Source organism: Poecilia mexicana, unplaced genomic scaffold, assembly GCF_051168715.1.
Source record: "Poecilia mexicana isolate PSO_F unplaced genomic scaffold, ASM5116871v1 scaffold_23, whole genome shotgun sequence".
Taxonomy (NCBI): domain Eukaryota; kingdom Metazoa; phylum Chordata; class Actinopteri; order Cyprinodontiformes; family Poeciliidae; genus Poecilia; species Poecilia mexicana.
The window spans coordinates 19,061,335-19,087,946 of NW_028263392.1; the positions used below are offsets into that span (position 1 = coordinate 19,061,335).

Genomic DNA, 26,612 nt, shown 5'->3' on the forward strand with positions numbered 1-26,612 from the left:
CGCCAACTTAGGGAGTCAAGGCCCCATTGGTCAGTGTTCACAGTAATGCCCCCATGGAAGTAGTGTGCGTAGACTTTTTAACTTTGGAGAAGTCAAAGGGTGGAATGGAGAATGTCCTTGTGGTCACGAATCATTTCTCACGCTACGCACAAGCATATCCCACTAAAGATCAAAAGGCCAACACTGTGGCCAGGGTGCTGTGGAGAAACTTCTTCTGCCAGTTTGGGCTTCCTGCTAAGTTGCACACTGACCAGGGGCGCAACTTTGAAAGTGCTGTAGTGAAGGAGCTGTGCAAATGTATGGGCATCACTAAAACCCATACAACCCCCTACCACCCACAGGGCAACGGCATCACTGAGCGGTTCAACCGCACACTCATGAATATGCTAGGGACATTAGAGCCACATCTGAAACCTCGGTGGCATGAGCACTTAGATGCAGTGACGCATGCATATAACTGTTCACGGCATGACTCTACCGGGTATACGCCATACTTTCTGATGTTCGGCAGATATCCAAGACTCCCAAAGTTGACATCATCTTTGGGCTCCAGACTGCTAATGAACCAGAGGAATACAGTGCATATATGTGCAGAGACTTCATGACTGTCTGTCACAGGCATACGCCCAAGCAAACCAGACGTCTCACCAAGCCAAAAGTCAACAGAAAAAGTACTATGACCAGAAGGCAAAGGGTCAGATTTTTAATCAAGGGGACAGAGTCCTAGTCAAAGTCTGCTATATAAAGGGACGGCAAAAACTAGGGGACAAGTGGGAGTCACAACCTAACATTGTGGTGAAAAAGCAACCCAATATACCTGTGTATGTGGTGCGACCAGAAAACAGCGATAGTGAGAGGGTGGTCCACCAGAACCTTCTGACACAATGTATGTTCCTCCCAGTAGACCAGCAAGAGGCAGGGACAGCAGAAGAGATAACAGAGAACACAGGGGATATGACAGGACAAGCCTCTGGAGTGATCGTGCAGGGGATGGAGGACTCAGAGCCCGAAAAGTTGGAGGAAAATGTGGAGGAAGTTGCAGGCGAGACAACAAATAAACGGGTTGAGCAGCCTGAAATGGAGGGAGTGAACATGCCAGACAGAAAATTTAAAGGATGGAAGGATGGACAGAAAATGTGACAGATGGGGGCATCATTTCAGTCTCTGGACACAGTGCTCAGAGAAGGAACATGCAGAGGAATCGGCACCCCCCCAAACAGATTTTCTTGTGAGTCACAAGTAGTGGAAAGTGAAGACACTCAACAGAAGATAAAAAGAGGACGGAAGCTGTGGGAGAAAGCTAAAGCCAGAAAAGGAAATAAACACTTAGAAAATTCCACTTAATGGAGTACATGGCAGCAATTGACACACCACACAGTTTATTTATTTATTTATTCATTCATTTATTCATTGTTGTTTTGTATTTAGTCTGATGACTGGGACGCCATCAATTAAACAAGGGGTGGAAGGAATTTTCTAGTTTTATTTATATAGCACATTTTCACCAACAAGGCAATAGAAAGTGCTTTACAGGATTTAAAAGGAAATACAAACAAAATAAACCAAAGGAAAGAGCAAAAGAAGAAAAAGCTAATAATGTTGATCCAAAGTAAATAAACTAGATACTCCTATTCAGGGTTGGATAGATAAGTATAAGTAAGTATCCTATGGTCTAATTCCTTTTCAGGGTTGGAAGAAAAAGAGTCTAAAAAGTAGTTGCTAAGGTAGTTTTTCTGGATTCCAAGTTCTAATCCCTGTTTTGGGTTGCTAAATAAGTGTAAGTAAGTATTCCCTGGACTTCCTAAGTAAGTTCTAAATTTGTAAAAGTAATGAGTACTCTAAGTAATAAAAACTAAGTGTTCCTGTTTTGGAAGAATTTTTTCTAGATTCTAAGTTCGTTCTAATTCCTTTTATGGGTTGCAATAAAGCCCTTTTCGCACTGCAGGGTCCGGCCTGGCCCGGCCTGGCTCGACCTGGTCCTATTGGTGCTATGGCCCTGGTCGTTTTGCACTGAGCAGGACACTCACGTAAATCGACCCGTTGCTAAAGCTACCGAGGCGATCTCCCCAGCGACTGCAGAACAGTTTTCTTCTCGAGTCTCCCGTCCCACTTTTACTGTATGCGCTCATGAGCGTGAAAGCTGAGGGAAACATTTACCTCAGCTTTCAGTGATTCTTGAGAATAGAGACAAAATGGGTTTAAATTTTCCCAAATTTTTAAAAAATTATGCCTCAACCTTATGTATGCAAATATGACAAATAATGTTTTAGAAATGTAAAGACCCTAAGGTGCAGGCTTCCAGTTGCAACATTTTTTAAAAATTACATTTTTAATGGACCTGACCCAGAACTTTGTCATCACCATCTGACAAAAATAAATAAAAAATGATTTTTAATGACCCTATTAGTGATATTTTTACTCAAGTTTTACAGACAAATGCTTCTCAAGAAACAAAGGAAATATTATTTAAAACAAAAAACACCATAAAGTCCATCTGACAGAGTTGACGCAGAACTGAAGGTGGTGACAAACTAGTAAGTAAAAAGAAAAACTTGGTCATGTGAAGTAATGCAATTTATATAAAATACATTAAAATGAATTAACTGCACATTTAAGTGAGATTTGCCGCTACTTTTTTCCTAAGCTTTGAACCAGGGGTCACCAACACGGTGCCCGCGGGCCCCCAGTCGCCCGAGGGGACCTTGTCAGTCGCCTGCGAGCAAGTTCTAAAAATAGCCATTGTTATTAGGGAGCACTGCCAAAAAAATATTCAATTAAATGTTTTGTACCCACTTTAAAAAAAGAAAAGAATAATATGATTTTTTTAATTATCTAACCCTCTTTACTATTAGCAAAATTGTGCAGAAAAACCCCCCCTCTTTTTTTCAAAACGTCTTGTAGTAGCGAGTCTATGGCGGTGGGTACGTCAAAGCTAAATGTCACTGGTCAGTTTATGTTTATTTGGCAGCTTGGCGCTTTTTCTGTAAGCTAAAAATGAATGAGCGGAGTTTGATCCCACTCTGGTTCTAACAGCGGTCATTTGGATCCCGGCTGAGCTTTATACCGTGTGCGGTTCTGGCGGGTCACATCTGCCACCCTGAGCGTCTCAGACTGCGGGTTAAACAATTTAATCTAGTCCCCAAAAGAGTAAAAACTAAGCAAACAATGTTGCATCACTTTCTCCTCCTCTGGATGTCTGACACCACCTGAACCTGGGAATCAACATCCCGTCTTTCCGTGGATCAGACAGGTAGGCTTCGCTTTCATGTCTATTATTTAGCATCGCTTGTAAAAAAAAAAAAAAAAAAAAAGTCCGCTGCTTTTGTGGTTTAGGTTTGTGCTGGTTAGGTGCAGACAGTGATAGTTTTGTGCTACTCTCCAACCTATCTAACTTTTTTTTTTTTTGACGGTTGACCTGTCAGCTTTTCAGTTCGCGAAACCACAAAAAGGCTAATTAAACCAGCGACCATCACAACCGCGCAGGGTAAAAAGCTCAGGCAGGATCTTAGGACAACGGGAGGAGCTCATTCATTTTTAGCTCACAGAAAAAGCGCCAAATTAACAAAAGTAAACTGACCAATATGATTTAGCCTTTTGCTGCCCACCCCCACAGACTCACACTGATGTGCGCTACGTACAAGATGCTTTGACACAAAATGTTTTTTTCTCCACAATTTTGTTAATAGTAAAGAGGGTTAGATAATAAAATATACAATAACTATTCTTTTCTTTTTTATTTAAAAGGAAAATCTCAAGGAACTCAAAGTGTAAACAGCTGTACAGCTGCAGCTGCTGCTGCAATAATCCATACTGTCGGTCACTTGGAGGAAATTTAGAATCACACAGAAAAGCTCCAAAAGGGACTCAAACTTAAAACTCTGAACTAATAACTTCTGATCACATAATAGCAATTAACTATATCTGGCATGGTAAATCATTACTGACAACTATAGTGAGTAATCCCTAACATTAATATGATCATACCGCATGTAATCAAATGTATTATTGTTATTAAGAGTGAGCTAAGAAAATGTATGTCTGTATCAAACAAGTAGCCCTTCGTGTTACTCTGTACCAATGAAGTAACTCCCAGTCTCAAAAAGGTTGGTGACCCCTGCTTTGAATCTGAGTGAAGTTGGCCCCCCCACCTTCTTCAAATCAGACAAAATTGGTGTCAAACGTTTGTGCTACGTTTGTGCAGCAAAAATTTTCGTTTGTGCCGCTATCATTTTAAAGATATAAAGAAATGTTTCCAGAGGTCATCCAAGGTCAACCAACCCCCCACCTTCTTCAAATCAGACAAAATGGGTGTCAATTAACTTGACTACGTTTGTGTTGGTTTGTGCAGCAAAAATGTTCGTTTGTGCTGCTTTGGCTTTGAAGATATTAATGAAAGTGTAAAGGTCAAAAGGTCAACCAGCCCGCCAACTTTTATGAAATCCAACTTTCTTTATATCTTTAAAATGACAGCGGCACAAACGAAAATTTTTGCAGCACAAACCAGCACAAACATAGCACTAATGTTTGACACCGATTTTGTTTGATTTCATAAAAGTGGGGGGGCTGGTTGACCTTTTGACCTTTACACTTTCATTAATATCTTCAAAGCCAAAGCAGCACAAACGAAAATTTTTGCTGCACAAACCAACACAAATGTAGCCGAGTTGATTGACACCCATTTTGTCTGATTTGAAGAAGGTGGGGGGTTGGTTGACCTTGGATGACCTCTGGAAACATTTCTTTATATCTTTAAAATGATAGCGGCACAAACGAAAATTTTTGCTGCACAAACGTAGCACAAACGTTTGACACCAATTTTGTCTGATTTGAAGAAGGTGGGGGGACAAACTTCACTCAGGTCTGCTTTGAACCATGCGGCTTATAGTTCAGTGCAGCTTATATGTGGATTTTTCTTCAACCACCAGGGGGCTCTTTTGCAGGAAGTGAATCATTGAAAGTCAAAATTGGAAATAAAAGAAGAAAGCGCCCATTAAAACAGAATTAGGTTTTATAGGGAATTGAAATTTGAGAATGTTGTTGATCAGTTAAATAGCATTGAGGGGAAAAAGAAGATTTTTCATTTTTAAATAATACTGGGATCATTTGAGGCATAAATATTAGGATCCAGTAGATGGCAGTAGTGGAACAATAATGGATACAAGCTGCCGTTGAAATCTAAAGAAGAAGAAGAAAGCGCCCATTTTCATTTAGCACATGCTACTAGCAGACACGAAGGATCAGCACTTTTTCTGTTACAGTTACTGTTCAGAAACTACCGTAATCAGTTCAGTTAAATCTTGGCATCTTTTTCTTTTTCAACCGTAATAAATGTGATATTCAATCGACCTGTTATGACTCAAATTTTGGGTGTCCGCCCCTCTGCTGTGTGCTGCATCATTGTGGAAAACCTGGAGCGGCAGAGATATCTGAGGCTTATAGTCTGGAAAATACGGTATTTATTTCATAAATAGTGTTATTTCCTTGATTTTTTTCTGTGAAGAACCCAGAGAGGGTTATTTGATTGTGCTTTCTGGAAAACAATAAATTTTTACATTTAGGCACTCCTGCAATCGTCACATTTTTTCTGTTACAAACTGACTCTGGCCCCCCACCAGAGAAGAGAAAAGTTATGTGGCCCTCACAGGAAAAAGTTTGGGGACCCCTGATCTAGGGCATCCAGGGGGAATTAACTGATTGAAAATTTTGTGGGGGGACCAAAAGGGATCCTTGAAATTACTGGCGATATGCATGGAATACTTTCTCCTCCCGAAGCTACTGCCTAGTGGCTGGTTTGGAGCAAATGACGGCAAAGTGTGTGGCGAGTCTATGCACTGGGTTTTATTATCGAAATGGATCCCGTTTCTCTCTCAAAGCTGGAAGAAAATTGGTATCAGGAGAGTTCCTGCCACTCCTAGATTATGTAAATGTTTTATATATGAATGCTTCAACCAAATGCCTTCAATCATTGAATAATGTCCATCATTGTGCTTTCAAGGTTTGAAACAGGTAGCAGGCATCTTACAAATAATTGTGAGTTGTATGCAAAAGCTAAATGGCCTGCTTTAAGCGTACGGAGAAACAATCACTTGGTGATCCTGATTTATAAAACTCTACTCGGCTTGGCTCAAACCTACTTAAATTCTCTCCTACAATAATCGGTTACTTCCTATATTTCACGCTCCAATAACATTTTTTGCATGTCCTCTGTGTTCGAACAGAAAAAGGGAAGCAAGCATTTAGTGTGATGGTTCCTCCAGCTCCAGTCTTATCTGAAGATGTGAGATCTGATTTAATTGGACTTATTTCTAGTGGTTCTTAAAAACATGTAACATGATTCCATCAACCAGTGTCATTGCTTTTAAACAGTTTGTAATTTGTTTTAAACTTGTGCATATGTTTTAATTTGTTTTACTTTTGTGTAACCAGCTTGTGTGTTGCAGATTTCTTCCCAGGTCCCTCTTGAAAATGAGATCTTATTTATTATTGTTATAGGATAATTTTATAAACTACAGAAAAGTAATTGTTAGGGAGGCAGAAATATGAAACTTTGGAGAGTATAACAGCAAATACTCTCTGCTGTTATGAGAGTATTTACCAACATTTAATTTATCTTTTTTTTATTTGATTACTCAATCATCTAAATACTTAATAGATTACCTAATTACTAAATAATCATTTAAAACTGCCCTAAAATATACACATTGGATCTAATAATGTCAAATTTATTTATATAGTACTTTTAAAATCATTTTATGTACAGCACTAAAGTGCTGTACATAAAATGAAAATAGAATAAGTTGATGAAAAGAGAAAGAGAAATAATACAAAAATATATATATGAAAAAATAAGCATAATAATAAGAAAATAAAATAAGAAAACTTCACAACAGCAGAGTTACAGGAGGAGGCCTCAATTAAATGCCAAAGAATAAAAATGAGTTTTGAGAAGTGATTTAAAATGATCCAGGCTGTGGGCAGATCTAATCTGGAAAGGTAGATTATTCCAGAGAAAAGGAGCAGCAACGGAAAAAGCCCGATCTCCTTTTCTCTTAAGTCGCGACCGAGGGACTTTCAGCAGCAACTGATTATTGCATCAATATTCTGGACACAGAGTGAAGTTTCAAACGATCCTGTGGATAAGAAGGGGTTAACCCATTTAAAACTTTATAAATTGTTAAAAATTATAAAATCGATCCAATACAAAACAGGCAGCCAGTGTAAGGAGGCCAATATTAGCCTTATGTGGTCACGCTTCCGGGTGCCTGTAAGAAGCCAAGCTGCAACATTCTAGATCAGTGTTTTTCAACCTTTTTTGAGCCAAGGTACACTGTTTTATTTGAAAAAATCTGGAGGCACACCACCAACCAAAAATGTAAACAAAGATACTCTGTAGTCGCCTATATTACATATATAGTCATTCTTATCAAAGTGTCTTGAATAGGAATCAAATAAACACATAAATGTATTTTTATCACATTTTACATTTCTTATTTCAAATTGCACGTAACATGTCCACTTCAGAAATACACCTGAACAGCCACAACAATGTGGTTAAAGAAAGAAGTTGTAGTGTTTCTAAAACACTTCAAAATGTTTTAGAAACTAATCCACAAGCATTCTTATAGCAGAATACAGAAAATAATTCTTATTCTGAAAGAAGCAATAATATTTGAGAAACATTTCACTGTTACAATATTAAGAGTTGCATGTACAAAATGTCAATATCTGTATATTTTACCCATCTAGTGTGAAACCTGTGCATGTTTGGATGAAAACAGCTGATTTCCTGGCAGAAATTGAAGAAAGACAAAGCTCTTCCTCAACAGCTCTCAGTCTCTCTCTGGTTTTAGTTTTTATAGTATCCAGGCTTGAGAAGCTCACTTCACACAGACATGTTGAGGGAAATGGACCCATGTTCTTTCCAACTACTGCTGAGCTTCACTGTCTTTTCCATCACTGTCGTCACAGTCTTGCTAAATACGATGCTCTCACCCATAGACATAATATAAGGATAGACGCCTCATGGACCGCTCTCGCCTATTGTCGCTGACGAGATTTAGGGCGGCCATCTTGGAGCGGTCCACCACTCCACTCAGCGTTATGTGTTTATCAGCACAATGACGTATCAGCGGATTTAATCGATCATAACACACTTTTTTGTTACTGTAAACCATATTCAAACATCTATCAAAGCAACATTTATAAACAATTGTATTTTTTAAGTATGTTTTTAACACATAGTTCATCTTATGATGAACTATGTGTTAAATATGCTTAGTGGCTATAGCAATAGAATAGGAATGGAATATTCTGATATCGATGTATGAAGAGAATATTACAAAGCACACAGCCGTTCATAATTTATTTAATAAATTATTTAGTAATATCAATACATATTTTATATAACTATACAAACACAAATAAATAATGATTAATACTGAATTATATATATATATATATATATACACACACACACACACACACACACACACACACACACACACACACACACACACACACACGAGTCCAAAATCCGATGTGAGATTCATTCGTGCTGCAGTGAATCCGTCTCTCTTTATAGATTTCTCCCTCTTCTTCCTCACATCGTGTCTTTAGGAAATTTTCAAAACAAAAACGGAAGATTTAGGATGTATCTTACGTTTGACAGAGTGAAAGAATATAAATAATAGTCTTTACCACCTGTGTAAACTTTGCCGATGAATGTTATAACACATAATATAAGTTTTATAATATGTGCTATATTGTTTCATTTCTAATATAGGCCCTTGTGTCAGATAATCTAAGTCAATGTTAGAGAATAATTATTTTTTTTAGATTTACGGAATCTCAGTTGCTGAACCCGTATTACACCAAGCACTGTAGCTAATATTAGCTGGTATCTCGCCGGTGGACATAAATACAGTAAAGTAATATTCTAATCACAATATATACACAATAATATGTCCATCTTACTTGTGAAATGTTGTCTGTGGAGCCCTCACATCAATAATCCATAGATCCGAACAACAATATCCCTCAGTGCTGAGGCATCTTCTGCTGTTTTGATTGAGCAAAGTAGGAGGGTATACCGCTCCAAGATGGCCGCCGTATTTCCTGCGCCGGAGCGGTCCATGAGGCGTCTATGCTTATATTATGTCTATGCTCTCACTGCTACCTGTAACATTCATGCATCACTAATTCTCTTGTTTTAATGTAAAATGCTCTGTACCTACTGCCATCTAGTGGTAAGAAAATTACATGATTACGCCGCTAGCCACTGCTAACCATGGTTTCGTTCACACTGAGCTTAAGTGCAGCGGCTTTATTTCCCTCCTGTAGTGGCAGATCGACAGCCCTCAACTTAAAAGCTGCATCATATGAGTTTGAAAACATTTCTCCGTCGTGCCTGCTGCTAGCATGTGGTTGTTCTAAATGAAAATTAACCCGTTCTTCTTTGATTTACAATTTTGACTCCTAATGATTCACTTCCTGCAAGAGAGCCCCCTGGTGGTTGAAGAAAAATACACAGAAAAGCCACACCGGGCTACAATCCGCGTGGTTCAAAGTTTAGGAAAAAAGTAGCAGCTTATAGTCCGAAAAATACGGTACCAAAGGTGAAATTGAATAATTTCCACGGCACACCTGACGATCACTCACGGCACACTAGTGTGAACAGTGGTTGAAAAACACTGTTCTAGATCACTTGAAGATGCTGTATCAGGGATTTATCCATGCCTTTATACAATGAATTACAATAATCCAATTGCAATGTAATGAAGGCATGGATAATTCCTTCAAAATCCTTAGAACAAAAATAAGATTTCACCTGTGCTAAAATCCGCAGGAGATAAAAACTTGATTTAACAAGGGAACTAACTTGTTTGGCAAATTTTAAACAGCTATCAAAGATAACACCAAAATTCCTGGAAGAGAGTCTGACAAAATACAGCTAAAGAACCAAGTATTGAGTCTGGATTTTAAGTTCAAATGTTTTGACCAAATATGATTTGAGTTTTGCTATATGGAGGTGAAGAAAATTTATGTCCATCCCTGATCTAACTTCAGCTAAGCATTCTATTAATACCTATACAGTCATTTTTACGATTTAGCAGTTTTAGGGACATATAAATCTGGCCGTTTTCCACAAAGCTAATAATCTGGCCAAATAAAAATAAGAAATTCTGAAAAATGACATTCAGCATCTTCTAAGCACAATTGAAAATCTGAAAATGAAGATTTCAGTGAACCAATACCAAAAGCTGGATGAAAAGATGAGAATTACAGCAGACTGTTTATGATTAACAAGTAATTTATTAAATAAAGTTCTGCCAGCTCAGTGACCTTCATTGACAACCACAATATATTTTGGGAGTGTCATCTCTTAAAACAGGACAGATTCACTCTTAATCAAGTTGGGAAATGGTTTTCCCTGCTAATCTCTTCAACACTGTTAATGCCAGGCCTCAAACCCAGGACAATATAAACAACGAGATCACTGTTCCAGCAAAGACTGTAGAAGGACAAGCACATAGCCAGCAAGCGCAAACAGTTTCCAAACAAACTGAAATGAACTTCAAGGCTTCACAGCTGGAAACAAAGTTATTGTGGGCTCCACATCCCTCACTCCTTCAATATCCTGGGAGATAAGACTGTTGCAAACTGAGGAACAGCAGTCTCCCAAGATACCAACTGGAAACAGAGCTGAGGAGGGAGATTTCAACATCTGGTTTACATGCAAGTATCAGCTGATCACCGAGTCCCAAGAGTTAAGGAAATTGGCTGGCCAATAAATGCATCCTATATTGCATATAGGATACGATGCAAACAGCACTGTCAGAGATGCAATAAGTTTAGCACGTGTGTGAATAATCTAATTGTTGACTGTTGATTGCAGCGTGCCCACATTAACAGCAGAAATAGGGGACCCCAAAACCAAATTTCGCTAAGGACCCCATGCAGGCTTGGGCCGGCCCTGCCTCGGAGTTTGGGGTGTTTGAGTGGAAGAATGTGGAGTTTGTCCCTTAAGTTTCACGGTGTTACTTACTACTGAGTTTTTAGAAACCAATGTATGTCGCATTTACGGCCCCCGTTGAGAAATGGTTCCCAATTGTTCATTAAAACACTGATATGAAATGTGGGATAGTAGTAACATGACGAAAATCAGCCACAATGTAAGTGACAACAACCCAAAGCCTAGGGGTTGGAGTGAGAACTTACTTGAAGGTAAGGATGCACAAAGGTCGGTAGGACTTGTGGCTAGTGTTGTCCGCCATCCTTTTCCCCCAGAAATCGTTCCTGAAGATGTTCCGCAAACTGGAGCCCGGTCGAACATCCGGATTGTTTACGATAGCCCACACATCATCGTGCACTAACTCCCCGTAGAGAGAGTTGCTGTAGCACAGCGAGCACAGAAGGAACAGCGCAACGTAGCAAGCTGCAGCCCACGCCACTTCCAACTGGAGAAGCAGCCGCCCCTTCTGGTGGCCTTTCTTCTCTCGCCCCGAAACAGTCATGTCGGGCCTGGTTTCCACCGCGGCACCGCTTGGCTGAGGTGAAAGTCAAACACGCCAGAAAATACAACCATACCGTCGGGCAGGCAGCGGTTGAGTTTGCCGAGGTCAGACAGTGTGGATGTGTTGTGCTGCCTTCAGGTTCAGTCCGAAAGTATAGGCAATTTGGAACATTAGCTCCGGCATGCGCTGCATACTCTTCTTCTTCTTCTTTTTGTTTTATGGCGGTTGGCAAACAACTTTCAGGTCGCTGCATACTCCTACTAGAAAATGTAAAACTTACTCCTTTAAGTTTTTCCTGAATTAAATTTCAGCGATTTCACTGACTGGCTGTTCTCATTTTAGTTATGTAAAGTAATTATTTATGGTTTTAGTTTCATGTATTTGTTCAATAACCCACGGATCCCAATATCGGCGTTTCTTGTTTATTATTATTACATGTGTTCATTTCCTATTCAGAGAAATGCTGATAAAACGCGTTGGAAGACAAAACTTTGTTTTAAGGTAATACTAATACACAATAGCCTAAAGCGACGTTGATTTTGCTGTATAAATGAACCAACACAACATTCCCACTTGCCCTATAGCTATACTTGGATGAGAGCTGGATGGAAGCTGTGTATAAGTGACAGTGTTAATTCTGCGAGCCAAAGTGGAGCACTTGAATGCGACATCTTCATTGAGCTCGCGACTGTCTTACGCATGCGCAAATATATGCTACCTCTGGCCTTGGGAACTGCAGCAGCTGCAGAGAAGTCTGTGCATACCAAGGGCGAGGGCTGAGAGCAGGCAGTGTGAGCGCCACCAACTTATCGACTTCACATGAGCAGCAACACAGCAGAACAAATAATAAGCCTCTGTTTCTAAACGCTGGAGTACGAAGTCCTCGAGGGGACATGGGGATTTAGAATGTGTTTCACTTAGTGATAAAGTAGCTAAAATAAATGGGCTTTTCAATATTCTAATTTACTGAATGGGTCTGTACTGCAAATAACTGAAGGAACAAATACATAGAGCCACATGCATCCCTATAAAAATAAGTTACATTTACTTTAATATAATTAGCTTTAGATTTTTCTGTGAAAAGTTTATTTATTTCAGTCACGCAATTCACTAAGTGGAACATGTTATGGATAAAATAAAATACACAGACTTATGTTTATTAGCTTCTGTTAGTCGTAATAGTTTTCATCTTCCAGAACATAAAAAAACGTGACAATTTTTTTGAAAGAGTAGAGTATTACATCTGACAATTAAATATTTAAATATAGAAATGTAATCCTTTTTTATTAAGGGAAAACGTTATCCAAACCAACATGACCCTTTGCAAGAATTTGGCCCACTGAATCTATAGTTATCCCAGCCATAGCTGGCAAAAAGTTTGCACAAATTGGGAATGAGTCTTTTACCACCGAGGATTTTTATGCACTCTCCTTTTCTGCAAAATTCTTGATTCCATTAAACATGGTAAACTGTCCAGGTTTTAAGGAAGCAAAGCATAAAAAAATCAAACTATCGCCATGTTTTATTTTAAGTGTGATGCTCTCACAAAAGTGTACTGCTTACAAAGTTGGCCTTCTAATCCCTTAAGAACATTTCTAAGATCAAAGGACTAAAGTCTCAAAAATCTAGAGGAACTCATCTACTCATCTTTAGCAGATTTGATTACTTCAACAGTGTCTTCACAGATCTGCAGCTAGCGTCCTAACTAAAACGAAGTAAAGAATAGACTTTAAAATAGTGTTGTTAGTTTATAAATCACGGAATGGCTTAGCACCAAAATACAATGTTGTAAAAACCTTCCAGACCACTCAGGTCTTCTGGTTCAAGTCTACTCTGCATCCACAGAACCAAACAAGGATAAGCAGCATTCAGTTTTTATGCCCCATGAATCTGGAACAAGCTGATTAATATTAACTGGAAGTGATCAATGTATTTGTTGCATGTTTGATTATGGCTATTCTTCACGATATCACATTCTGACAAAATCTAATATTTATTGCTCGTTTCATAATTGGTTACTGTATTATATTTTTATTGTGTAAAGCACTTTGAACTGCCATGTTGCTGAAATATGAAGTCAAAGATATACTTGACTTCACTGAAGAATATTCACAGCTGTGAATATGGAAGGGTAGGAAGTCATAAGAAGGAAGGAGGCCCAAAACATTTACCCCAAGTCATGCAGTTCAAAGGCATTGCTGACAAATATTTAATGGTTTAATATTAACAACACAAAGTTCTCTCATATTAATGTCAAATGACCACCAACATGCATAGAGCTTTGGAACCTACGTCACTGCGTGTGATGTTTATGTCTGGTGCAGTCCTCAGCACCATCTTTGTTGGCCACAGACCAAAACAAACTAGTCAGAACACCGGTGTTTTCTTTGTTTTACCCACTGCAGTGAAGTTGTTTTCAAGTTGGATACTGCACAGCAAATTCAAAAGTGTTAAATGTTTTGGTGTTAGTAGACTTTTTACAAAAGCAGAGTTAATTTTACTCTAATAGAGTCACATTCTGTTTATGTAACTCTGGGGTGTATATTAGTAGTTACAATCCAGTGTTAAAACAAAGTGTTTCCTTATCAAATCTAGAGGTGTTAAAATGGAATCAGTAACTCTTGACTTCTGAACTCTGAACTCCACCAGCGGCTCTAACACTGAAGGAGTTCATTCACTGCCTTCGCCCCAGAATCACAGGTTCCCACCGAAGCGAAGCGACAGAAGCCAAGTCATTTCAGGACTATTTACTCTCCACATGTCTGAGTTATTTACTGCGCTTGGTAAGTTACTTTTTTTCTGAGATGGTTTATAACTATTATTTTGAGTTGAGCTCAGCCTGTATGATAGACGTCACGTTCGCCACACGGCTCGGTGTTAGCATATTTAGCTTAGCATGCCGAATGTTAGCGGAGTATTTGTTGGAAAAATATCGAACCGGTGAACATTTAATCAAATTATTGGCTAACTTGAACAGATCCCTAATAATCTGGAGTATGTTTTTCATTATATTGAACGTTTACATTCATATTGGTCAGATTTATCAACCTTTCTGATTTTTTTTCCTTTGAAAAAATGTAATACTTTTACTTTGAGAGCATTAATCCCACTGTTGTGTCTTCTTATATACGTTTTGCAGCATGTTTTAAATCCTTTTATTGCCTTTTTGTATATGTTAGAACCAGTTTGGTTGAGGATGAATCTCCAGTCGTCAGCCTAACCTCCTCCTCCTGATCCCTCCATGGATTCTTCGAAGATTCAAGCTCCAAAAATGATTATGTAAGTGTTAATATTTCTGAAACTCCACATTTCTGTAATGGAGGCTTGTTGTTAGAGTTGTAGTAAAAATGTATTCATTCGCTCCATTCCTTATTGTTCTGTTTTTTGTTTGTTATGATCCAGAGACCGACACTGGCTGTAGTACTCAGAGACTGAAGACATGCAGTAGAGGAGCATGTTGGTGTCTCCGGCCAAACGTCACGAACAGCCCAACAACCTGAAGACAATCTGTTAGTGATGGACATCTCTCTGGTGGAGTGCAGGGAGGAACTGACTCTTATGAACAGAAACATAAACTGGATAAGAAACAATGGATTTGAATATCAGGTTGGTCTGTTATGTACTGTAATATCTGGCAATCCACCAGTTAAAAGAAAATGTACTCTATCAAATATTACATGAACTGCATGCATTGATACAGGCTTTACTTTCTCCACCTTGTACTTTGAACAATTTCATGCATATTGTATTGAAGAAAAATGTATTAAGCATACTGCATTTTGTATTGCACTGCTGATGTCAGACCTTTTAAAAAGCAATATGTGAATGAAAGTGACATGTGAAACATGCACATTATTCCACGTTGTAATGTTTTGTAATTGTGCATATTTTTAAATAAATGCATTTGAGAAAATCATTAGCTCTTTATTAAATGTTTATTTTCCAAATAATTTTTAAAAGTTCAAACAATAAAATACCTATTTAATATTAATTACAAATAACTCTTATGAAGTTAAAAAAATACTCTGTGAGAGTTAATATTAAGATCTAACACTGAATTAGTGTTAGTAAGTGTTAAATTATTAACTCCAGCAGATTTGATATCTGACACTTTATAAGAGTTAATGTACCAACTCTCCAAAAAGAGTTAAATACTTTCTGGTGTGGACCCATATAGACACTTTAAAAGTGTTGAAATCAAATCTGACAGAGTTAATCTGGGCCTCCTGGATTTGCTGTGTGGATATTCGCGCTCCGTGGAGTAAGGGGCGTTTAGCTCAAGGTTGATCCGATTTATGAATTTCGGCCAGCTGTTCTCTACCGCTCCCTCCTCAAGCTCTTGGAGGTTCACATAGGGACCATCAATTTCTGAACCAAACCCTCCTGTAAATAAACTCTTTGTCTTGTAACCAACTGATACAAAAAAAGTGGTCATTCATGCTATTACATGAGGCACACTATCCTCTATTAAAATGTTAAGTCATATTCAATAATTTAAATAATTTTAATATTAAATGTTTTCTTCAATAGCTTCCAAATTGTGAACCATTAACTCAAAATCTATGTGAAATTGTTCTACTAGACTGTATAGATGAGGCACACTCATCTTTATTACATTTTAACGCTTTTTATATTTTTTTAGCAATTTCTGTAGTCAAAATTTAGTATTTTTCTTCAATAGCTTCTAGGTCATGTAACCTATTAACTCAAAATGTGTGTGAAATTATTCTACTAAACTATTAAGATTAGGCATATTTTTATTCCATTTTGACCCCTTTTTTTATTTCTTAACCAAAATTATATTTAAAAAAAATATTTAAAAAAATATTCATACAATGAATTACCTCAGGTGATCGCCACATTTGTTACCCGTAATGTTCGATTACATAAAATTCTAGGACAGGATCTATTTCATTACATGTTCACTTACCTGAAATATGTTAAATACAACAAATATTTACTTAAAGTGTGACTTGTTTCATAAAATTTACTTGTCACCTTTATTGTTTAATTACACATTAATTGTTTAAAGATGGGCTCTTTCATATGGTTTGTGTCATGATGTGGTGTGGCGGTGGACAGAAACGCAGCAGGCAGTAGATGTACTTTATGTGGATGTTATCTTAATGAACAAAATAAACAAACTAAATCCAAAATCCAGGGAAAACAAGGAAATCCAAAACACAATGAAGCAGGAGACACGAGGGATAACAAAGGTAGTAACAAATGGCAACGTGGTGAGCAGGGTAACAAGCTGGACTGGCGAGTTGTGACTGAAAAAGAGGAGCTTAAGTAGTGGGAGGTAGTAAGTGGAACAATGGCCTAAATGAGAAGAGTGATAGCAGGTGTGAGTAATTTGGCACAGGAGTTGGCTGAGGGCTGGGGAGAAGGTGGCACAGGGAAACTAAGGAGATCTGCTGGGAACACAAACGGGAGGAAACGGGGAACTGAAAAATACTTCTAATACAAAAGACACTAAGAGTAAAGAAAACCTGATGAACTAGGAGAGAAAGATATGAGGGAAACCATAACCAAACCTAAATAGAAACAAGGCTGATCTAACAATAAGAAATAAGGAACAGACATGTAACGCTCTTGTTAAATGCGCAGGTCTGACTGCAAGGTTTAGTGTTAACCACTTTGTAGAATCAGAAGTAGGTACGGCATGGAGTCATGATTGGGGTGGATAATTGATGCAACTGATGCAAAGAGGTTTGTTTTTATTGCTATTTATTGCAGTGGCAATAATAATAATAATAATAACAAAACAAAAATAAATTGCTCAAGGGAAACAAGAGGAGGGAAAAAAAAACAGAGCAATCAACAAAAAAAAAATCAGTGATACTTCAAATCCTAATGGAGTCCAAAGGAAGTCCACGAACAAAGGGAGAATAGTTATTTTCCTTTGAATACTCCCTTAGAGTTTAGTTTGTTTCCTGTGTGAAAAGTGTCGTTTGATTTTCCTGTGTGGAGAGTGTCTTTTCGTTTTCCTACCACCAGGTGGTGTGTGGGTAGCTCGCCATCCTCCGTCATCAAGCAAGTCGATAAAGGGGGAGGAAAAAAAGCCTGACCGTCGAGTAACGGATTGTCTGAGGAGGTGGATGCAATGTTAACTTGTTCTCATCAGAATGGTATACCAGGCGTCAACAAAGCCCAACCCTGGATCCTCGAGTTTTAGGGATTTAAATTGTTCAGTGATGAGTCAATTTGGTGATTTTAGATTGTTTTATTAACAACCGACGCCAAAACCAACAGTGAGCAGCAGCACAGTGAAAAACCCGGAAATACACATGAGGGTCCCAGAAGTTAAAGGGACGGCTTAAAGGGAAGCTGGGTGGGTCATGGCGGTCACGTGGGTTACACACAGCAAGAGAAACTAGAAGATCTAAACAAAGAAATAACCTAACCCCTTACTCCACGGAGTGCGAATATCCAGTATCCAACTTGAAAACAACTTCACTGCGGTCGGTAACACAAAGGAAACACTGGTGTTCTGACTAGTTTGTTTTGGTTTGTGGCCAACAAAGATGGCGCCGAGCGACTGCACCAGACGTAAACGTCACACGCAGTGACGTAGGTTCCAAAGCTAGCACCTTCTAGTGACAGAAATAAACCAACCACTCTGAGCTACACAAAATAAAAGTTGAAAGTGTTGAAATATTTCAAGTGCGACATACGAAAGATTAATTTATTTTATTCCATATTTCCCAGGACTGCAAAGAAATGTTTGAACAGTTGTTGTTTCTTCCTATTTGACACACACATTTTGTACATTTAGGACTGATGAATTAATTTTAATATTGAACAAAATATAGTTGCAGGAGTACAAACACAACCAAACCAAGTCAGCAGAGTGTTACGAGAATGTTTAGGATTTTCTCAGATTAGCCAAATTAGCTCTGAAGAATATTCCAAAAACAAAACAAAGAGAAAGATGCCTCCTGAAATATTTGTCTCCAAACATTTAAAAATGAAGATCCCAGCTAAAGGTGTGTGAACATTTGTCCTGGATACAGTACACACAGTGTCCTGCTGGAAATGGCGTTTTACTTCATGAGATGATGCGTGTTCAGGAACAGAGACAAAGACAAGCTCACAGTGTAAAGACACATTGTGAGATGTCTTCATGCTGTAGAGTTTCTCAGACAGAAGGACTGATCTTTCACCATGGACCGAAGGGACTACACATACAAAATATCTACAGGGGTTCTTCTGGTCACAAACAGTTAGATTTATAAATGTCCTCACACACATATACAGTTAGAACAGCAATCCTGTGTGTGGTGTTAGGAAGATTACAGCAGTGCATCTGGTCCTTAACTCTCCCAAGTCCAGCCTCATCCAATCTGGTTTTGTTTGAATCCCACTCACCTGATATGGCTTGATCTGTTCTTAAACAGCAAACTGAACAGAAATCAAAGTTCAAGTCAGGTCAGCTTCTCTTTACTCTTCTGTTTTTTTGTTTTTTTTTTCATTTATTATTTTGACCCAGTCCTTTGATACAGCAGGACATATATCTCCTCGGCGCTCTGAAAACACAAAAATTAATGTGAAGATCAAACTCAACAGAGTAGAAAAGAACTCTGTCATCCTTTTGCTAAGTAATTGAGAGTAAGGATAAGATTAAATAAGTGTTCACTTCTTTATACTCCTTTTCAAACAGACAAGTAGTAGTAAACAAATAATTTTGTTCTTGATTATGTATGGACATGTTTAATCTGTTCTACTGATTGCTTTTTTCTTGTTTTGAAAAACCTGTTTGGAATAAATAAATGAAATAAAAGCCCGGGAGAGGCTTTCAGAAAACTGCGTTAGGACCAGAGGCCCTGATCTGGTCCTAACTGGCCCTGACCAGTGGCAGAGAAATTGAAATCACTGAACATTTGGTTCAAGTTTTTTAACAGGAAGTCTGAAGCTCTGCTCTTCTCTGAATCCACCTCTGCTTTGGTTATCTCACCAGTGGCCCTTGGCAGCGGTGCTCCTTCTCTGCTGTGAGATGCTGTAGATTTCCTGGAGTTGTTTTTTCTGATCGTCACTGAGTGGAGCCATCAAACACTGGTACCAGGCAGCATTGCTGTTCTGAATTCCTGAAACATGCACCCCCACCCCACACAGACACACACTCCTGTTGTAATACTGCATGTGAGGATGGAGGTATTCAGAAACCTTAGGATTTACTGAGAGATTTGTGAAAAACAGGTTTAAAATCACTGGTTTACTTAGATATTTATCCAAAGAGTAGATGGATATCTACACTATCTTTACCTGAATAACCCACAGACAGTCACTACTGCCTGTGAGTTATTCAGGTAAAGGAGTTGGCTAAATAACATGAAATATTCAAAACTATTTGAATAACTGTCCAGTTATGTTGGTGTAATTTAGTATAATATAGAATCACTTATGGAATTCTTTGTAGACTGAACAGTAGACAGTACAGAGGATGGATTAAGAAACCTATAAAGTAAGACACAAGCAAACAACCATTTGCGTTTGTTTGACTGCAGGAACCTTCTCTGGGATCCAGAGTATATTTCAAAGGTCGTTAAAGCAGTGTTAGGGATTGGTTATGTTTCTTCTTGAACTTATAGTTGTTTGTGCACATGTACAATGAAATTAAAGTCAGCTCCAAAAATAGTGCAAACAATGTAAGAAATAAATACAATATAAATATAAATAAGGGGATTGGATCAGGTATTTATTTAAAAAATACCATGGGAGGGGAGACAATCCATTTTCATTTATTAGGAACTCCAGGACAGTGGAAAAAGATGGTGAAGTTTTTTTTATGAAAACAGGATGTGTGGCCCTTTGCTTGTGTCTTATTCAGACGCAAACATGACTTACTTATGAATCATAACTTACTTAGCAGGGCGGAGGTAAAGACCTGGTACTCGTCCTCTCCATTGTCGTAGTCCAGTGGAGTGCTGTACTCCTCAAGGGGTGTTCCCTCAAAAGCATCTTCATCCCAGTAGTCATCCTCATCATCATTATCGTTGTTGTCACCTCCCTGGCCTGCTGCCATGCTGGACTGATGATTTATGGTATTTTGGCTCTCATTCACCTCATCTTCATCACTGGGGATCTCTTCTGCTCACAGACAAAATGAATCACTCACTGCAGTCATCATCATGGATCCTCAAGTGAAACATACACTTCAATTAAAAAAGTTTTAAGAAAATGGCGCTTTATGTGTTGAAGGGATAGCTTAGTCTCAGCTACGCCTTTTTTTTTTACCATTTTGATCTTCATCATGAGCCCCTGCATGGGCAAGCAGGTCTGGTTTGTTGATGAGACGGGATGCATACATGTGTTTGAGACCCAGGAAAAGGAGCAGGATGGAAGGGATGATCTGACCAGCTACTCTTTCCAGTGCTGCCGGTCGGCTGGGGAGCTCCATCAACATGGTCAAACCGATGATGCACATCTTACGGTCATGGAATCTGAGGAGGGAAGTGGGCAAGCACTTCAAATTGGGCTGCTCAACAGTAATCTAGGGGCATGCTAGACATGCCCCTAGATTACATGTCTAGGGGCATGTAATCTGGCAGTGGCATAAGATAGCAAAACAGCCTGTGAGAGCTGAAAGGAGAAGAAATATCAGAAAGAGTAATTATTGGAGTAGGGTTGATAAAGGTCAATGAGAGTGCAGCCAGTGGGGACAGTCACAGTCTGCACCTGCCAGAACCTACAAAAAAGCTGTAAACCTGCTAGAAGAACAGGACAAGACAGAACAGAACAGACAGCACTAGTAAATATAGGTCAGTGCAGCTTAAAACTGATCCAAGAGAACAATGTGTGATGATGAAAGCACCAACCGAACCAGAGCCATGGAGCGATGGAAGAAGACAGTCTGATTAGATGAATCATGATTTCTGTAGCACCATCCAGAATAATTACACCATTGCATCACTTAAGTAAGAATGCGGCAGAGCTCAAGAACTTTGAAACTTTTTTTTTTTTTTTTAAAGAACACATATTACAATTTTTGTCATGCTGCAATGGTGTCAATGGTCGTAGGAGTTTATCCTGTGCCGGTTACAGTCCTGTCTATGTTGATCTCTGTTGGTGTGTCCTTGAGCAAGAGATTTTGCCTGCCTTACCTGCTTGTGGTGGTCAAAGAGTTCAGTGGATGACAGTTTCACTTCTGTCAAGACTGCCCAAGGGCAGTGGTTACACTCCACGAACTTGCCACCATCAACATGTGAATCTGTGAGTGAATGGGTCAATGACTGAATGTAGTGTGAGGCACTTTGGGGTTCTCTGGATTTGAACAAGTACAGGTCATTTATTATGAGCATGAATCCAGCTGTTGTAAGCTAGATTCATGCCAGTTCACAACTGAAAAGGAAAATGAGTAACGAGTCCTTCCAATGTTTGAAAAGCTTACACATAGATAAAGATCTGTGTGTGTGAAAGATAATAAACCCAAATGAAAAGAGACATTTAAATTAACATGAAATTTGCTTTTCAACTCATTACACAAAGTAATGTGTTGTTGAAAATTAAGCAACTCTCATTATAAAATGTATTAGTGTAGTATTCTGCTGCCCTCATCTGGCCAACTATATTGGCCAGAATTGAACTTGTGCAATGAATAATTCACAATAGGTAAAAAACATCTCGTGAACATTTTTATACCACTTATTAAAAAGGACATAGAAAATGTGACGATTTCATGCTGATTCTACCCTTACCCCAGGAAGAATTCAGTGTCATTTATCCACTGGTTGATGAAGTGGGCTGTAATGGGCTGTGGGCTGTGAGGAAAGTGCATGTTGTCCAGAGTCTGAATGAGCAGAGCTGGGTTGTAGTACAGGGCAGCAATGACCACCTGCAGACACATTGTCCTCAGCTCGCTGGACTTCACCCCCCGCATCAAACGTTCCAGCACTGCCTCCACAAACAGAGGGATACACTAGAGCAGAAAATACACAAATGTGGACGTTAACCATACGTTTGATCTTTTACTAAACATCAAGAGAAAAGAAGGTGGAAGTGCTGATGGTGTGGAAACGAGGAGTTTGTTCTGACTACTTTTTTGTCCAGGTGAACAGCTGAAAATAAAATACATATAAATATTCTTAAACATGGTGGTTTCTAAATTAAAGAATGAGGAGCATAAAATGTAATTTTAAAATGTCTCCACATGAATACATGGGTATTGGAGCTGCTTCTGACCTGCTCAATGCCTCTGCCTCTGCACTGTAGAATGATCACCTCTAAAAGTTTAGCAGCATGACACTCTGCATCATCACCAGCATCCAGAGTTAGTACCTGCAGCATGAGACGATGTTAAACGTCACCAGGCAGGCAGGGACCTTCACAATGCACAGCAGCAAAACGTCTTTCCAGTCTTACCTTCTTGCACATACTGTAGATGACCTCTAAGTGCTTTGGGTTGGACAGAAGCATATCTGTGTCCACAGTAACATAGTTGTGCAAAAGAGGCATCATATCTGCAACACAAATAAAATTTATCAACTATAAAAAACAAAAAGGATTAACACTTGTAAAGAAAAAAGTAACCAAATTATTTTGAAAATGAAATAAAAACAGTGATGTCAATGACACTGCTCTTGTAGATGGCTGCTGTTATAATCAAGTCCAAGAATTTATTAACAAAATAGCTCAACTTTACAGCTGAATTTTTCTGTAATTAATCTAATCTAAATAAAAAATCAAGTCCAATTTGAAATTGAAATCATTTTCTTATGAGAATTTTTGGATCAATTAAGCTCTTATGTCTGAAATTTTACAGCTAAGTCAGCAAGTCTTCTAAAAGTATTTCATTTCAGAATTGTTTTATTTTTCCATGTTTAAAGGTTTGGAGTACATCACTGTCCTGCAAGAAATTACAATGGATTTTGAAAGCAGTATACATTCCTAACTGTTCCGTACTGTTAGATTTATAAGCAAGTACCTGTGAAGTAGTCGAAGCAATCGTGCTGGAATACCTCGTACAGGACCCCAAGCAGCTGCCACATCTGAGGGGAGATGGTCTGACAGGTGAGGCCAAAGGCCAGAGACAGGATTTCCTCATAGAACTCTGCAAAGAACAGGAAACACACACATTTATAATCTGCAGTGAAGATTCAGACAAGCAGCTTGGACCTTAAATAAAGCTGAGCTAGAGAGAGAGAGAGTTTAGGCCATGTCCATGGAAGAGGATAAGTGACCCAGAGTAAACTGAAAATGTTAGTCACACAAAAAATTTATGGATGGCTCAGCCAACATGGCTCATAAAAAAAAAAACTGTTGGAAGAAAGAAGACATATACCTATCAAAAATTGAGTAAGTGTATCTTTTAGGACTGAAATGATTCCTCGAATAATTCCGTCTGGGTTATTATTTGCGTTGTGCAGTGCTGTCACTTCCACCTATAAGTTGTTGACTAAAGCTAAGTGCTAGCAGAATAACGTCCAATTTTAAAGTTTGGCCTGGGAGGATTTTATTGATTGATGATAATGTCTGGGTTTCTGTCGATTTCTGGGGACCAATAAGCATCTGACTGGGGCGATGCTCGACTACGACTACGGCAGTTCAGAGCGAATGGTGGGGAAGAACACTGAAGGTGTATTTATACAGGTGAGTGGACAGACGGACACTGCGGTCGGCTGTGCTTTAGATACGTAGCTTTATGGACGAACCGGAAAATAAATTTCATATCATCCCGGTCTCAACAAATGGTGGAGCGCATCGTACACAGTGGGTGGACGTGTTTCTAAGTGTGATGAACGAAGGTGTCAAATCCCGTCACTAACACAAACACAAAAGCTATGAATGGCTGGGCAAGGTGAGAGTTCATCTATTAAATTGACTGAAAATGAATACATAAATGAAAAGCTGGAATATAGACTTTTTTAATAAGTGTATTTGTTGTGACCATGCCTCTTTATTATTAAATTGAATATAATTTCAGATTTTTCTATAACTTTTCTTCAAGTTAACTTAGAAAGTGAGTTATTATTGTTACAGGTTAGTTTTCTAAACTACTGAAAAGTTACTGTTAGGGATGCTCAAATATGAAAAATTGGACTAATGTTGATATCAGTCCAATTGATGAAACTGATGCAACATTACTGTTTTATTTGATCTTCTTTTTATCCAATTGCTCGATTAATCGTAAGAATAATCAATAGATTAGTCTATTGCTAAAATATTTGTTTACAACAGCCCTAGTATCTTTAAGAGGAGTTAGGAAAGTCCTAACTCCTCTTAAAGAGTTAGGAGCTGCTTCACATCTAAATAAAGCAGGTTATCTAACAAAGACTTTTGTTTGCAACGTGTTTAACTGGAGGAGTAACATCACCATCACAGTCTGAGGTTCAGTTCTACCAATTGGTCACATCTGGGAAAGCCACTAACTCCAAGTGTGCACATTTGTGATACTGGCTGAATGAATGTGGCTTGTGTATAAAAGTATTTTGAAAAGTGAATCTGACTAGGTTAGCTAGATAAGCACAACATAGGTCCATTTATCACGAGCACACTATGGATCAACCAGCATGGGTGAGATTAAGACTATAGTCGGCTTGAGACAAATTCTGAATAAGTTTATATAAGCACGGTTGCTGCCTACGTTCACAAATCTGCCTCTTAATACTCACTGTAGTGGGACTGTCACAAATATAATAATAGTTTCATATTTTTCCACTTCAACAGAGAGTAAACCTGATGCTGAACTGGATCTATGTGCTTGAGAAAAGAATAAAGAACACTACGCCTCCTGTGAACACACACCTGCCATACCTATGATGGGCTTCTGCAGCACCAGGCCAATCACCTGCAAACAGATCCCTTCCAGCTGCTGAGTGATCTAAAGGAGAAGAAATTGTTTCAGTGTTGAGATTGCATTATGCAAATGCTTTATATACATAGACTTACCATACATACAGATCATTCAGTTGTGTTATTTTGAACAGATCTAGTTTATTAAAACAGCTAAAGTCTTAATTATTTATAAATCATGTCAAAAAGTATGTAACATTTAAGTGGCAAGTCTGAATAAAAGTGTGTTTCCCGAGATATTAAACCAGCCCAGAGAGCTGGCTAATTAACAGAAAATTTTTTTATTGAAGTATACTTTATCCCAAGGAAAAGTAAATGACATAAAATAATAAAAAGCCTGAGTTTACACAACAGAAATACAAGGACTCAGTCTGGCTTTAAAACCAGAAAAAAGTGTCGACTATTGTGGAAGTCTTGAAGTGAAGAAGCAATTCCATCCAACCACCCATCCATTTTCTTACACCCTTATCCCACTGTGGTCAGGAGGGTACTGGTGCTTATCTTATCAAAGGGTGAGAGGCGGGGTCACCCTGGACAGGTCGCCAATCCATCTCAGGGCAACACAGAGACAAACAGGACAAACAACCAGGCACACACACTCACACCCAAGGAGAATTTAAAGAGACCAATTAATCTGACAATAATGTTTTTGGACTGTGGGAGGAAGCCGGAGAACCTGGAGAGAACCCACTTATGCACAGAGAGAACATGGAAACTCCATGCAGAAAGACCCCAGGCCAGGAATCGAACCCAGGACCTTCTTGCAAGGAAACAATGCTACTAATTGCACCACTGTGCAGCCAAGAAGCAATTCATCCCACAATTTCCGAAGCCCAGTCCTCTCTGTACTTTAATCTGGACCTTAAAAAACATTAAAAACACGACATTTACATGAAACAAATCCAGTGTTTTGTTTTCTCTGGTGGAACAGCTAAAAAGTTGTTGCAGCAGACTGAGACCTGGTTAAAATCGCCACATATCCTCACAAAAATTAGGTTTTCAGTAACAACTAAGCTGATGACTGGCATTGCATTATCAGCAACATCTAACGGAGGAAAGCAAGAAGCTGCCGAAAAAACAATGTTGAACTATTTTGGAAAATGGTATGGACGAAACTTATTGCTTACAGTTCAATATCTGGGTTGCAGAAATGATACTTTATAGTAACATGTCCTTGATTCTAGAATTATATCACTCAGGGTAGCAGAACAACTGCTCCTCCTTGTTTTGGATGCTGTGTAGTTGGACTGATTTTTGCCAATACTTTGCTATTTTGTTATGATGTGTAACCATAGCAACAGAGTGGTT

The 26,612-nt window shown here is 38.7% G+C and overlaps 2 protein-coding genes and 1 long non-coding RNA gene across 6 annotated transcripts in view; 1 reads left to right on the top strand and 2 right to left on the bottom strand.

Moving 5' to 3' along the window:
• The window catches only part of tmtc1 (transmembrane O-mannosyltransferase targeting cadherins 1), a 133,856-nt gene extending 121,363 nt beyond the window's left edge, over positions 1 to 12,493 (bottom strand). The window contains exon 1 of the mRNA XM_088003511.1: positions 11,218 to 12,493. Coding sequence (XP_087859637.1) covers positions 11,218 to 11,513 — 296 coding nt within the window. The 5' untranslated portion in view covers positions 11,514 to 12,493. The remainder of the gene's footprint in view (positions 1 to 11,217) is intronic.
• Positions 12,494 to 13,872: 1,379 nt separating this feature from the next.
• On the top strand, positions 13,873 to 15,429 carry LOC148152574 (uncharacterized). The gene is made up of 3 exons (XR_015762191.1): positions 13,873 to 14,296; positions 14,693 to 14,792; positions 14,916 to 15,429. It is a non-coding gene; the product is annotated as an uncharacterized LOC148152574 (long non-coding RNA).
• A 2,762-nt stretch (positions 15,430 to 18,191) lies between these two features.
• The window catches only part of ipo8 (importin 8), a 55,301-nt gene continuing 46,880 nt past the window's right edge, over positions 18,192 to 26,612 (bottom strand). For 3 of the 4 annotated variants that reach the window (XM_088003455.1, XM_088003453.1, XM_088003452.1), the window contains exons 17-25: positions 25,257 to 25,332; positions 23,437 to 23,562; positions 22,875 to 22,972; positions 22,695 to 22,790; positions 22,211 to 22,431; positions 20,751 to 20,956; positions 20,379 to 20,603; positions 19,471 to 19,600; positions 18,192 to 19,042 (exon numbers count right to left, since the gene is read on the bottom strand). In XM_088003455.1, the coding sequence (XP_087859581.1) occupies position 19,042; positions 19,471 to 19,600; positions 20,379 to 20,603; positions 20,751 to 20,956; positions 22,211 to 22,431; positions 22,695 to 22,790; positions 22,875 to 22,972; positions 23,437 to 23,562; positions 25,257 to 25,332 (1,179 nt within the window). In that variant the 3' untranslated portion in view covers positions 18,192 to 19,041. The remainder of the gene's footprint in view (positions 19,043 to 19,470; positions 19,601 to 20,378; positions 20,604 to 20,750; positions 20,957 to 22,210; positions 22,432 to 22,694; positions 22,791 to 22,874; positions 22,973 to 23,436; positions 23,563 to 25,256; positions 25,333 to 26,612) is intronic. The other variant, XM_088003454.1, reaches the window with a different exon arrangement.